Source organism: Azolla caroliniana, unplaced genomic scaffold, assembly GCF_043228905.1.
Source record: "Azolla caroliniana isolate FFs.n. ecotype wild unplaced genomic scaffold, voAzoCaro1.0.p SCAF_213, whole genome shotgun sequence".
In the NCBI taxonomy this organism is placed as follows: domain Eukaryota; kingdom Viridiplantae; phylum Streptophyta; class Polypodiopsida; order Salviniales; family Salviniaceae; genus Azolla; species Azolla caroliniana.
In genome coordinates this window covers 4,618-20,178 of record NW_028230648.1, presented here as the reverse complement: position 1 = coordinate 20,178, position 15,561 = coordinate 4,618, and the positions used below count along the sequence as shown (strand labels likewise).

Genomic DNA, 15,561 nt, shown 5'->3' with positions numbered 1-15,561 from the left:
CCAGTCCAACTATGAGAGTGGCCAACTTACGGCCACTATATCTATTTAATCACAGGAGTTGGCTGTTTGGCAAGTTCCAGAACATATATTATCTATTAATCATAGGAGTGGGTATCTCCATTTTGTGCATTCCATTTTCTAAGGTTCCATTGCCCACCGGTTCCTTGACATTAGAAGTAGGCAGCCTCAAAAAGAATTGAATCATTTGAACCTGCATTTGTTTGATTAGTTAGAAGGTTCATTGGAATGACAAATTAATATGCCTAATAATAGTAAATATTTGATGCTTCAGTGAATTGTTCATCTGCCTTGAAAAAAAAGATGATAACAATCTTCCACATAACTAACAACTAACTAATTTGCAACAACTTTGGCATATATTAATTATATTACATAGTGCTCTTGATTCTTACATATTTCCAAACTGGTATTGATCATATAATATATTAAGAAGTAGTAGCTTATTTTGGGGAGCTTGTCTTTCAAAATGTAGATGCATCTAATGTCACATGATCACTTTTACCTAACACCATCTCAAGCTCTCAATCCACCTAATGCTCTTCGTTTTGCCTAGATTTATTCAAATGATGCAACAAACATTAATATACTAGTCATGTGGTTCACAACAAACCTTTTGTGAGGAACCATGTGGTTCGTGCAAGCAATAAGTTAGGATGGAATTATTCGATTTATGGAACCATGTGACCTTTCAAGCATCTAAAGGACCAATAGCTCATTAAACAACTCGTTTGGGATTGACTAAGAAATATTTTTTATGCTTACATCACATGGCTATCCTTCCAATTATGGTTCTATCCATATGTTGCATTCAAATTGTGCCACTTGCATCTTGATCCCAAATGAAAATGATAAAGAGCGTACCAAGAGTTATCCATATTCATAGCAATTATCCTTGGATCTAAATGTCCATACTATATTATCTTCAATTTGGATGTCTATTGATGGAATTTCACAAATTATGGACCATCATTTTTCTTGATATCTCAAACAACGTCATAGGCTATAGCTTCGTATGCCTTTTACTAATGAAATGTGGGTTGAAAACAATGAGTTGATTCAGAATTCATAAGTGCTCCTTGCTAGATATGTGTGGAACGAAAGATCAAATAATATGTGATTTTTCTTAGAAGAGGATTCAACACGATCAAAGATCACGTCCAAGTTTTTATTATTATCTAGAATCTCATTCACCGGGGAAGTTTTTCACACCTTCCATTCATATCAGAATTTGGTCCGAAAAGCAAAGCGGTGACATAAGTTTTGTATGTACATGGAACAATAGACATGCAATGCAAACACACATGGGGCAAATTACAAAGTTGTAAATAGGTTTCATAAAATAGGAGGGGCTCCGAAGGGAAGAGAGCCCTATACTCGGGAACGCTACAAATGTCTAGTTGCAGTGCGCCCATTTTCTCTAATCCGTTCGAAGGAAGCCCCCAGGTAAGTACCTACAAATGTCTGGTTGTAGTATACCTTGCATAGCCATCGTGCACAAGCAAGACCGGGGTTGGACACAGGCACAGACACAAAGAAGACACACACACACACACACATCTACATATACATCTACATATACATATACATATACATCTACATATACATATACCTAAACATATACATATAAATATACATATACACACACATATATGTATGTATATACACTGTATACACACATATCACACATATAGAGAAAGAGAGACAGTGTGTGTGGGTGGGTGGGACAATGTGAGGGACAGGTGTGAAACCAGCAACCAAATTTGGGGGGGAGGGGGCTACTTTCGTAATTTCTTAGAATTATTCTGTTTCTGTTTCTGTTTCTGGTTCTGATTTTCTCTGTGTATTTCTTGGGGGTTAGGGTTGGGGCCATGGCTATGGCTATGGCAACTGCCCCCCCCTTCCCCTTCCCCTTCCCCTTCCCCTTCCCCCTCTCCCTCTCCTGCCTCACACCAAATATCTAACACATTCCCTCCCCTTCGAACATTTTGATCCGCTCTCCCCAATCGAAGGAGAAAGAACAGAAGTTACCAGAAATCGTGCTGTTCTTTATCCTCCTCCTCCGAGGTAACTGAAATGTGGAAGCCCTGGCCAAGGTATGTTTCTCTTCGTACCATTCCTTTATGGAAGCAGAATGCGGCCTTCAAAACGGAGAAGCGTTTCATTCCTCAGAAAGCTCTCTTGCATGGATGTCCTGAAGGTATGCGTATGCTTCCTTATTTAGCTGAAAGAGGTTTTTAGCATCTGATTTCTTATTTAGATGAAAGAGGAAGAACGGGTTTTTAGCATCTGATTTTTTATTTTGCACTGATGTGTATACTCTATCAACTTTGAATGTTAAAATTAGACAACATTATCATCTCTCCACTCATCTCATTGGGCAAAATGGTGAACAGAGTATTTATATGCATAAATAATTCGACACACATGGCACAGATACATGGCTACATGTGTTTGTCTGCATACTTACTATGCATCGGTCTGTGTGTGTTTATGATTAGAAAACAGCAGCATGACATTATTATTTATTCCTTTTGCCACTTTTCTCAACTCGATGCGTAAGTGATGAGTAGATACTCTTCATGAACTTTTTAGGCATTTCAGAAGCATTGATTAATACACTTCAAGTAAATGCAAACTATAAGTAATGCATTGATGCGTAAGAATGAAGACATGAGAAGGCACCTAATAACGCTAATCTTCATTACTTTTTTAGGCTTCTCAGAAGCATTGGTTAATATAATAATATAAATGAAAACTATGATGGGACTCATCATTCACACCTTATTTCTCTAGGAGAACTGTCTTTCCTTGAAGCGGTTGATATTTACTATGATAGAGCAGCTAAATTAACATCAACTACACCAGATATCCTTGCTCAAATCAAGGTATATTCGTCTGGTTTTATACACTGTCAATTGGTTAAGTGAATGTGAATACCTATGTAAGATATGTTTTCTTGTGTAGGCTTGTAATAATATTCTCCAGCTTCATTTCCCACTCAAACGCTCTGATGGGACAGTTCAACTTATCGAAGCCTACAGAGCTCAACATTCTCATCATCGTCTTCCAGGTTTTTTTCGAAATCCTAAAACCATATATTTCCATTTCCAAATGTACAGAATGTATGTCTGGGTAAATCAGTTTTATATTCGTTCAATACTCTTGATTGATGTGTATTTAGAAGTCCAACACTCATCTCTTCTCTTGAGCATGTGAATAGGGATGTCGTAGTGTACATCTATAACATACATCTTCTAATGGATGTCTATTCGTTTTTTTTCAAAATGATATTTTTTATGTTTAACTACCGTAGTTATTGCTTCATCAAAGAGTTATTTCTGTCAGTTTGAAGTCTTTTCTTGTTGTGAATGGTTGGATACAAACGTCAATTGACATGGTTTAAATTGTATCGTTATTAATTTGTTTATGCATTGGTAGGGGGTTTATTTATTACATTTTACTATTAAAAAATAGTTCAAATGTGCATATATTTAAAGGAAATTTATTGTGTTTTCCATATTTCTTTTATTCACCTATTTACGGATCAATGCTAGAAATTTATCTTTGTCAGTATATCACCTGGAATCTACTTTAATCACTTGTCAATTGATGAAGCCATGATTCCTCTAGTTAATTTCACCTGGTAGCTTAAGATACCAGAACGTATATTTTTTAAAATGGCATGTGATATATGTAGATCTAACTCAAATTTCTTCTCATTTTGATATCAGTGAAAGGTGGAATTCGTATGGCTCCTAATGTGGAAGCCAATGAGACCATGGCTCTTGCAGCATTAATGACTTTCAAGTGTGCTCTTGTTGATGTTCCATTTGGTGGTGCAAAGGGTGGCATTCGAGTTGGTATGCTTATGTCTGGAAAAAAAATTCAATGAACTCTCTACGATAATGTGTATCTCCATTGATATGAGTAGAATGTTTATATTATCAGATCCTACCAAGTATTCTATAAGCGAGAAAGAATCACTGATAAGGAGATACACAAGTGAACTGGTGAAGAAGAACTTTATTGGTCCAGCAATTGTGAGTGTGTGATTGATCATCCTGAGTATCCTGTTTACACTTTTGGTATTCAGGTGTCTCATTATTTGAGCATATAGTGCAGGATGTTCCAGCTCCTGACTATGGAACGGGATCTCAAGAAATGGCTTGGATTAAAGTAAGATAATCCTTGCACACATGGTTTGTCTGCACTGCATTTTATCTATAACATTTATTTTCCCTTTCAGGACACATATGAGCAACTGTGCAGTGATGATATCAATAGCTCAGCCTGTGTAACTGGAAAGCCCCTTGAAGAGGTCTATTTGACAACCAACAGCTTGTTCTTACATTATTAACATGTGATGATAATGAAGAAATAATATAGTGCCAAGACCTGATGGATAAGCTTGTATCTCGTTGAAAAATCTACCATTGGGTAATGATGAATGAGTACTGAAACTGTTTAATCAATACAATTTAGGGTGGAATCCATGGTAGGCAAGAGGCTACAGGACTCGGAGTGTATTTTTGCTTGAGGGAGTTTCTGAACCATCAGGTCCAGAAATTCTGAGTCTTTTCATTGTGTATTGTTAAGATTATCAACATGAAGAGGAAGGATCACCAGAATTTAGCTAACATATTATCTTTTTCAGGAAAGCATGAAAGAACTGGGTTTCAATTTGGGTGTTAGAGGAAAGTCTTTTGTAGTACAAGGATTTGGCAATGTTGGTCAACATACCAGTACTGTGAGTTAATATTGAGGTGGTTTTATTGTTGATGGATGTGTTGTATTTTTCGATGGTCTGACGTGATGATTTGTTACATATATTTCTTGTCAATTAGGCTGTTAGAAAATAGCCATTACCATACCTCTAAATTAGATACAACCTTAAGATTGATGATATTGAACATGCTGAGATTGTTATCCAAATGAATGTCATGTAGGGTATTCATTATTAACATTTCAGTAGTCATGCATTAATGGTTTCATTGAGGCCATAGACAGGTCCATAAAACTGTGGCTATCCATCTAGCCACATACAAGTTAATGAGGCTATGATTACTAGCCTAATTATCCCATTAATGCATTATGTCTTTAGGTTTTGGCTTCTCTCTATTAATTTGGTTTAATCTTTCAAATTACATTATAACATTATCTCATCTGTAGAGGTATGGTACATCGTTCAGTTTGTGCAGGCAGCAGGCGGACGTGTAATTGCTATAGCTGAGCTTGATGGAGGTATAATTGATGAGACAGGAAAGGGGCTAGATGTTGCAAAACTTAAAAAATATCGCAAGGAAAATGGCACAATCATCGGATTTCCAGGAGGCCAAACGGTATTGCATCTTATATAGTTGCTTTGGAAGGCAGGTTAAATTTTTTTAACTAGGAAGGTTTCCACATGGCAAACAAGTTACTCTTTTCTTATAAAAATTATTGGACACTGAAAGATTTTAGAAAATATTGAAATCCGGGACAAGTTTTAGCGTAATGGCATACTTTCCACAGCCAGGATGGTTGTGGAATGGTCACATCCAGTATTCAGAGTTTGACTTGATTTGGTACCACTCTCACAGCATGCATCAGAACAGCGATTTACTGGTTCCAATCCATGACATGAAGTTTTTTAGACATGTATTATGTTGTTGAGAAAACAAGTGGATTCCAATACAGATACAGGGATTTGTACATATCTGATCTTTTCTGTCTTAGTATATGGATGTTTCTTTCTCGTTCATGCAGAGTGCAAACTTGATCAATCATGGTATGCAAATATTATACAGGAGTTTCTCGGTGAAAACTTGTATATTAAGATCTGAACCATAAAGCTCTCTCTTTCCATCATGTAGCCCTTTCTCTTGTCATTATCAGATTTCTGGCATCCAACCATCAAGCTCAGCTGGCAGCAGTTGAAACGTTTTTGTAAATTACTTTCATTTAAGTACGTGCGGAATAGGATATGGAAAACAATTCAAAGTGTTTGGAGGATACTTTCATATTCTCATGTTTCTCTTAACAGAATGTACCATAAATGTCTCTTCTAGACATACAACAGAGATTCTTTTCTGTGATTGGGTGTATTTAGTCATGTCTAATTATGTCTCCATCAGATTAAATGCGTTCTTGGGATTTCAGGTTTTTGATACTTCCCAGATTTTGGAGCTTCCTTGTGATATACTGATCCCAGCTGCTTTAGAATCTCAAATACATAAAGGGAATGCTACTAAAATTAAGGTAACCCAATATGGGATGTCAAATGCATAAAGGGAATGCTGCTAAAATCAGATTGATAAGGACTTTCTTAATCTGTTAATATTTTCTTTTAATTGCCACTCTAGAGTGAATGCTATATAAGGACAAATATGGTCTCAGACATGACCATTGTCTTCCATACTATAAGGAAACTAGCAGTGTATTTACATAACGGTTGGCAGTTCATATCTTGAAACCTATGGATTATTTAATGCACTATATCATGGAATCATACGAAAGTTGTTTCATAGTGCTGAATTATGTGTTGCAAGCTTCTTCCATTAAAAGATTATGGTTCAATATTGAGACTTATGTGAAGTCTCTCAATAGCAGTGACCTTTGCATGATCCATCCACCAATAACTGATAGGTGTAATAGGTATGACTTATGCATTCACATTTTAGAGATTTTAAGTAGATTTGTAGCTTTTAGAATTAATGTTGTTTTGTATGACCAATGGATGTATATTTATTAAGATGTCTTTATTTGTTCGGAGTTCATGATTCTCGAAATATCATATGAATACTGTCTTTTTTTATAAATCACCCAGCTAGTTGACTGTGACAGGCAAAGATTATAGCTGAGGCTGCCAATGGACCAGTCACTCCCCCTGCAGAAAAGATTCTTGAAGATAAAGGCATCATCATACTACCTGATTTGCTACTCAATGCAGTAAGCTTATGAAGAATCATGTATATTTTGTAATCATATGAATTTATTGGCATCAACACAGTCTAGGTCCCTACAGAACATTTCTCACTAATACCCATGCAAATTGATAATGTTATAGTGCTATTATGGGAGCCTGCTAGCCTCATTCCAATTCCAGGCAACACGGGTTGCCTCGGCAAGATGGAATTCCTTATCGTCATCCCATATATATCTCATGTGAGCCTTCTTATGGTGGTTGTAATGTCTTCATAATCATGTGATTGTCCCATCAGCATTTCCCTGCCATTTCATTATTGGCATTCAGTATATTAATGCGCCATTGGAAAGTTTTCATGTCCTGTGAAACCCCATGATTATCTACTAACAATTCCCATCCTAGCTACTAACGTAGTTGTAGACAGAGCCTAGGTTGGTCCGTTCTATGGTGCACAGTGCATATACCAGAGCTTGCTCATTGACATCATGTAAATACATTACCATTATGTCAGGGGTGACACCAGTTGAACCAACTGTAATATATATAAACTTTTCAAAACAGAGTTGATGTTCATTTTTTCCATCTGATATCACTCCCATTAATGAAAAAAAATGGCCACAATGGTTGCTAGGCCTCATCTCAACTTGAGCCTATTTTAGTTCTGAAGGTCAAGATCATATTTGAGTGCTTCATTCTAAACGGCCGATTTTTTGTTATGCTTCATCTCAAATTGGGCATATTTTAGTTTTGAAGGTCAAAGTCATATTTGCGTGCTTGGTTCTAGACGGCCATTGTTTGTTTTCCTCTTCACAGTACATGTGGTCTGTTTTACTTAGTGACATGTTTTCCCAGGTGGGAATGAAGGGGATTTCTTGGTCATCTGGAGATAGATAGAGAGATTTTCTTATTATCATCAGAGGTCAAATATGACCTATGAAACCAAATTATAACATTTTCACATAATACATGTGAAACTGAGTAACAGCCCTCAATGGTCAAGAGCTTTACTAATGAATATTGTAATTGAGATTGCACATTGTGACATTGAGAGAAATTCATGCAAGGATTGGGTTTAGTCAAAGATGTGTGGACAGCATTCTTGAATGTGATGAAAGGCAGAGCTTGTATCGAAGTGTGATACTCAAATTCCCAAACTGGTTTACGGCAAAGTGTGCATATTCAACTAGTCTCATCACTTGTGCTACAATTCCCCATCTCACATCCTAGTGAGTGTGAGATAAGTGATATGGAAGCAATGGTTTGGATGCACAATAATGGGATGTACTATAACATGTATTGACGTGTGCAGTTTTCCTGTTTAATGATGAAGAATATGGTTTTGTAGTTAGGTGCAACGTTTGTAGTCTGATGTGTGATGCATGAGCCTCCACAATTTTCCCATGTCATGATACATAGGCATTACAAAAAGGCTTCATTCACAAAGGAATCTATTGATGCATGATGAAGAAGTTCGTTGTATCCCATCTTTCAAACCATTTTTCCATATCTTGCATCTAAATGGTACACAAGTTTTTGCTTTTGGATCTTTTTCGTTGATTCCCATTGGATTCCATGTCTATTGGGGAGAGCTAGAGATTTCTGAATCCCCCACATTTTGAACTTCATCCAACTTCAAAGTTGGATATTTAGGGAGGATCACATCCACAAGGTTTCCTCTTTTTTGCATTGCACTACTTAGGTTGAGAACAGAATCTCCTTTTTTCCCACACTCTGTAATTGGATTCAGCTCAGTGCATATATGTGTTATATGCAATCCATATTTCTCAAAGTCATCACCATGACCAAAGCTAATTATAATGTCCACCATTCCATTCAATCATCTACTTGGTCTCCTATGGTCCATATAGGACTCAAACCTCTATCCTCCCAATTTAGAGAGAGAGAGAGATAAAGAGAGATCAACATCTTTTAAGAAGCCAAAATGGTGTATAAGAACAAACAAGGATTACATCTTAAATTGTTGTCTCATCTTTGAGAACAACAAACCAAAATTAATGTAACTAAATAAAATAAGTAAATAAATAGAGAATAAGACATGACTAAAGAATCTTGTCATCTATACACATATGTAAGATTCTCAAGTGAGATAAAGTGTAATTTTTATCTTCAAAAGGTCTCGTGGGTTGAATCCAACCAGTATGGAGAGGTCTCCGAAATGAGGGAAACACCTGAAATGGCAGGAATAATGGCCTTTATCTATCGAATGACAAGGGTGGTGAGATTGTGGTCCACCAGATGAGGGCCTACTACGTACATGACAAATTACTGAGAGAGGCCAAATGGCCAATGAAACTGAACAACAGATTGCATCTTAAAATGTTGTCTTGTCTTTGAGAACAGCAAGCCAAAATAATTATAATTGAATTATTATAAATCCCGAGGGTTCCAAAGGATCTCATTAGCCAAACACTTAAGATTCTGAACGTAGACGAAGTGAAACTTAACATTCTAACATGGGTCAATCCAAGATGAAGAGTTTTCCAAAGTGAGGGAGGCACCTTTCGGGTTGGATTATGCCAGCATTTATTTGTCCATGATTAGGATTACTGGAGTGGTCGTGTAGATGGGCATGACCTGCATGCATTGAAGAGAGACACACTCTTGCATCACTTTGATTTCATTGGATGACATCTACACACCCATATAGACTAAAGTATACCTAAGAAGAATTTTAGAGACAGGAAAAAAACATTTTCTTTTCTGTATTTTCTTTTGGAAGGGCGGTGTGATTGCATCGTATTTTGAGTGGTTGAAGAATCTCAATCATATGCCCTTTGGTCGGATGAGCCGAAGAATGGAGGAACGTGACAAACAGGTGATATTTTTTTCGATACACAGGTTGAGCATACATAAAAAATTCAATTTGCTGATTGAATGCTGTGGATTTTTGAACTAGTTTGTATTATTATTATTATGACTATTATTACTACTATACTAGGTATTTCTGGATGCAATGGAACTTGAATTTGGAAAGGGGCATAGGCTTTCGGAAGACCTTCGCCGACAACTTGTGAAAGGGTAAAACACAAATTAAAGTAACATGAAAAAAATAATCATGTGAAAGGGTAAAAACAATATTGGTGAGATTGGAAATTAAAAAAACTTGTAGAAGAGGTCCTTGGCAAAAATGGAAATTTAAGAATAGCATCATGTCAAAGAAAAAAAATACTTAGTGACAACCTGGAATTTTTTGATGAATTGGAAAACCTAGAAGTTTTTTTAAGTTGTCTAACAAGGGTTTTATTAATTTGGTTGATCTCTCATTGAATCTCTTATTTATGTTTTGAGATTAAATTGGATAAAAGGTTTCTATTTACTTATTGAATGAGAGTCAAATGATACAAGTGAAAACATTATATTAGTGGGTCTCGTGTATTGTTGTTATTGTTGTGGAGCCACAAATTTTTGTATATTTTATTAATGTATTGTATTGTGATTGTTGGTTGCAAATTTGATATATTCTATTTAGCTGGTCAGTATCCAATGTTTTTTGAGAATGTTGATAAGAACTTCATTTTTTGTTTTTACGATTGTTGGCCACAAATTGTGTATGTTCTATTAACTGGGTCTCTAAATTGTTGAGTTTGTTGACAATAGTAATAATAATAATAGTAACAGTGAACTTCATTATCTAATTTATAAATATGATTATTGTTATGATGTGTAGTAATACAGAAGCAGATTTTGTGTCCTCTGGTTTGGAGGAGACTATGCTTGTAAGCTGGGAAAACGTAAGGTGTACAGCAACACAAATGGTAAAAGATTGTGTTATGAAGCATTTATTTTAGAGAAAAATAATATGATGTGAGAATAAATTCTTTTTGTAGGGTTGCAACTTTCGGACAGCTGCATATCTCATTGCAATTGACAGGATTGCGACATGTTACAAAGTTAGTGGCATCTTTCCATAGCAGGAATAACCGAAGATAACCTTTGCCATTTGTTCCTGGACCTTCAATGGATAATATCTAGGACCATCCAAATAACTAGCCTAAAACCATACCATCATTGTTTTAAGTGTATTATATGCATGTCTCATGACTCTTTGAAATGCCCCAACATCAAATCCCTATTACATATTGACCACCCGACTAAATAAGGTGCATTAATGTCAAGATAGACATCTTGGTCAGATAAGCTGTCGTCCAGTGCAACTTGCATTAGTTGAAAAAAAATTCCTCACTACATTCGAAGGAAGATGACAGTTATTTGACAGATGTATTTGTATTCCTCAATTTCAATGATTCATCATAAAGCTTCTTTCTGTGAATGTTTTGCAAAGTAATATAATGTATTACTAAAAGTATGTGTGATAAGATGTATACATACAAAAGCCTAAAAGCTTTGGAAGAGGCCATTGCTCATTGATGAAATGTCTGGAACTGACCTTAATTATCGAAACCAACAAGCTAAATATGTCAAGTATTTATGGTAGAAAAATCAATATACATACAAAAGTCATGTTTATCCAACCTATTTTCTTGACTTCTTTATGAAAAGTATTGGAAATTGTCTATATGCATGGTAATGGTGAATATTTATTGAGATAACTTGAGTACATAAGATCCAATCAATTAATGACAAAATTTATGAATCTTGAACAATCTATCAACATGCAATTTGTAAGATATTTTAATATGGCTGTTGTGATTTCTCCCTATTCCATTCAACTCTTTGACCTTTCAATTACCATCCTCTATACTCACTATCATTTCATGCCTTCTCTTCTCCAACTTGGTGATCTATCTCACTAACTTTGAATATTCAACTTCTAGTACGATGTGCCTCCTACGTATAAACAATTAAAGGGGAGTCTCTTGCTTAAATTGTTTGCATGTAAGAAATTTTAGAATAACTTATTCCAAAATTGGCGACACACCTTAGATGTAATTTCCATTGGTCATTCTAAAATTCAAGGACTTATTGTATGAGGACAATGATAGTCCCTATATGATAATCATACACAATACACATATGTTTAGGGGTCAATCAAGAATTGCACATTTGTGAAACCTAAGAATAAAGCTTGGGCATTGAGGGATGCCTATATTTTGGATGTCAATAGCATGTTGTAATGTTGTGATTTACGAAGGCTATCGTGTAGTTATGGGCTCGGTTTCGGCCCTAACCGAACTAAACCATTAAGCCATGGTTTAATGGTTTATTAGTTCCAAAATAATTAAACGGTTTGGTTTGGTTTGAATTATTAATAAATGGTTCCATTTTAGTTTGGTGTGGTCTAAAACCTGGGTTTTATCGGTTTATAGGTTTAAGTGGTTTGGTTTGAAGGTTTATTGGTTTTTGGGATAAAATTTTATTCCCTTAAATGTTTATGTAATTTAATGGTTTAATTAATGTTATTTATTTATTTAAACTTAAATATTATTTAATTTACTATATTTTTGTTTATTTACATTTTTAAATTAGTTTGTTTTAAATGTGGTTAGGTTTAAACTTTTTATTACACATGGTTCAATTTGGTTTCAACTTTTCCCTAAACAGTTTTGGTTTAAATGATTTGGTTTACCTTTTCTTAAATGGTTTGGTTTGGTTTTTGTTTTATATAAATGTTTTGATTTAGTTCGGTTCAGTTTCAAGGCAAAGAAATTGAAACCGAACCGGGCCCATTGCTACTATTGTGTAGAGACATTGAAATTTTCAAAAGTGGAAGAGAATGATTGTGATATTCCCACCTTGTATGTGGCGAACTTCTTTTGAACCTCATGGCTTTGTTTCCTATGCATAACACTACTAATGGTGACAATATAAATATTTCAACACATGACAAGTGAAGTTAATTTCCTCAATTACATGTTGGCCAAGAACTTGTATATTAGGGAAAAAGAAAAAGAGAGTCATTGTGAACGGATGCATTTTTGTAATGTTGCCACCTTGCATGTGGCAACCTTTGTTTGAGCCCAACTAAAGTGAAATATAACTACTGATGTAGCGTTATGCATCCAAAACAAGCCTAAACCAACGTGATCTCAAGCAAACACATGGCAAGTACCCCCCTACAGGGTCTGTCGCAAGGGAAACAAAAATCGAGATTTGCAATTGTTTCCTATTCATGTCATTATTAGAGGTCATAATGCAAATGTTTCAACCGATGACAAATAGACTCTTAATTTCCTCAATTACATGTTGGTGAAGAAGTTGTGTGTTAGGAAAGCATAGCAAAGCAAAACATAATTTAAGGGACATTTAGACCAATGTTTCATTTGTCCATCTTCTTCCCCTCACCCATGTTCTTAGCTAAGAAAAACAAAGGAAACATTCTAATGCATGCCAATGATCTTGCATTAAACTCAATCGTGGTATGAAATAGGATATTGATTTACGCAATTTGATTAGTTTTCTTATCGACTCCAAGATGTTCATTCCTTTTCCAAAGTTGACCTTTGGTTAGGATAACATCAATGTCATGTACGTGACGAGGTGTATTTACTAAACGACTTTTCAAACACATTTTGGTTATGGTTCTCTTTCATATATGTCTCCCTTCTTTACAATTGAAGATATATGCATAGGACTTAAGAAATTGGCCTCTCGAAAGGCAAGAAATCTTCAATATAAAGGCTAAAATGCTCAAATGGACGAGAAAGGAAGCACATGTATGGATAAGCGATATGTTTAATGATGCATTGCAACATGGTATGCCATATAATTGGACTACTAATTGGATCAAACCTTTACATAAAGGTGGAGATGTAAATAATGCAAACAACTATCGAACCATCATGGTTGTCTCATTAATGGCAAAACTATTTAGATGTATAATGGAATCAAAGATAAGTGTATGGGCTAAAATAATGGCAAGAGAGCTTATGGACAAGCTAGCTTTTGAAAACACCATAGCACTATTGATCACCTTATCACCCTTTGAGTATTAATGAAAAAAAGTTGCCTTAGAGGTAAAGGTTTATGTTGTTGCTTTGTAGACTTCAAGAAAGCTTTTGATATGGTACCCCGTGAGCATCTTTGGAGGCGAATGGAAGAACTCAAGGTGCCATGTGAATGTATGCTTGCAATTTCCCGAATATATGAGAAGGATATGTTGTGTGTATGAGAGATAAGACTTTCAAATTTTTGTAATAGCACTATTGGTGTTTAGCAAGGATGCCCACTCTCACAAACACGATTTGGTTTATGCATTGATGAATTGGAAGAAATGGTTGCCAAGTTTGTAAAGGAAGAAAGTGTTGAAGAAGTTACAATTGGGAATGTTGTCATTATGCTTTTGCTATATGCGGATGATGTAGTGCTTTTTGCAAATATTTTAGGAGATGCACAAAAGTTTATGAAGGCATTGGAAAAAAATTGCATGCATACTAAATTAAGTGTCAATAGCTCTAAAACAAAGATTATGCTTGTGAAGACCCAAAAAAGAGATAAACCATGCATTATGTACAATACTGAGCCACTTGAATGTGTGGAAAGCTTCAAATATCTTGGCCTTGAAGTTCCTTCAAATCATAGATGGAATGAATGTGCTACAAGCCGCTTAGAGGCGGGTAAGCGAGCATATTATGCATTTGAAAACACATGCAATCATGGTGATATTAAGTGTTGGGTCCTCAAGAAATATCTTTTCTACGCTTTGGTGACACTGATGCTTCTCTATGGGGTGGTAGCTCCTAAATCTACATGGAAAGAGTTTAAAAATGTCCAAAAAACATTTTCTTACAAAGTTTCTACAAGTTAAGAAACAAACGCCCAACACCCTCCTCCTTGAGACGGGATCGCTTCCCATTGAGATCATGGCCTTGGAAAGGGTTGTTGAATACATGCTTAAGGTTCAAAAAATTCCCTCACATCGACTTCTTAGAATTGTATGGGAAGCAAGCAAAAGATTCAAAAGACACATAAAAGAAAATTTTGTGTTCCGGTTGGATGCAAAATATGGAAAAATGGTTTGGTGGATGGGATGCAAGACACTTGCTTCATGATGCATCCCTAGATTCCTCTGTAAATAAGGCTTTTTTGCAGCACTAATGTATCATGACATGGGACAAATGTGGAGGCTCACGCTTCAAACATTATACTACACATGTTGCACCTAACAACAAAACCATATTCTTCGCGGAACGGGGAAACCGTACACATTGATACATGTTAGAACCCATCCCGTTATCTACCATTTGAACCATTACTTCCATGCGACTTAGCTCACATGCATTGCGATGTGAGAAGGGTCGTTGGGGCACAAGTGATGAGAGTGGTCGGCTATGCACACTTTGCTCTAAACAAGTTTGAGAGTATGAGTATCATACTTTGATACAATGCTCTGCATTTGACCATGCTTTCCACATATCTTTGACTGAGCACAATCCTTGCACGAATTTCTCTCACAACCACAATGTGCACTCTTGATTACAACATTCATTGGTAAAGTTCTTGAACATCGAGAGTTGTTACTCACTTTCACATGTACCACATGAAATGTAATATTTTTGGTCTCATAAGTCATATTTGACCTCCAAAGACGATTATAGAATCTATCTATCTATCTATCTCGATAAACCGCACAAATAAATTGATTGTATGTCAAAACCACCACCATTACAATATTGATGTCATCTCTTTGTGCGTAGGGAGAGATACATTCCCCTATG

General features: G+C 35.8%; 1 protein-coding gene across 3 annotated transcripts; it reads left to right on the top strand.

Moving 5' to 3' along the window:
* Positions 1-2,060: 2,060 nt before the first annotated feature.
* LOC147848810 (uncharacterized) lies at positions 2,061-11,210 on the top strand. 3 transcript variants are annotated; one of them, XR_015531871.1, is made up of 17 exons: positions 2,061-2,218; positions 2,815-2,906; positions 2,986-3,091; positions 3,753-3,881; positions 3,970-4,061; positions 4,144-4,197; positions 4,268-4,339; positions 4,504-4,578; positions 4,676-4,768; positions 5,211-5,360; positions 6,160-6,258; positions 6,844-6,948; positions 9,666-9,761; positions 9,885-9,964; positions 10,614-10,701; positions 10,774-11,089; positions 11,152-11,210. XR_015531871.1 is itself a non-coding variant. In XM_087338086.1 (16 exons), the coding sequence occupies exons 1-16, from the start codon at positions 2,095-2,097 to the stop codon at positions 10,855-10,857; spliced, it is 1,539 nt and encodes a 512-aa protein (XP_087194212.1). In that variant the 5' UTR covers positions 2,061-2,094; the 3' UTR covers positions 10,858-11,210. The 3 variants fall into 3 exon arrangements, 2 of the variants coding, with proteins under 2 accessions (XP_087194212.1, XP_087194213.1); XM_087338086.1 differs by having other exon boundaries at positions 10,774-11,210; XM_087338087.1 differs by lacking the exons at positions 10,614-10,701; positions 10,774-11,089; positions 11,152-11,210 and having other exon boundaries at positions 9,843-9,964.
* The last annotated feature ends 4,351 nt before the right edge of the window (positions 11,211-15,561 follow it).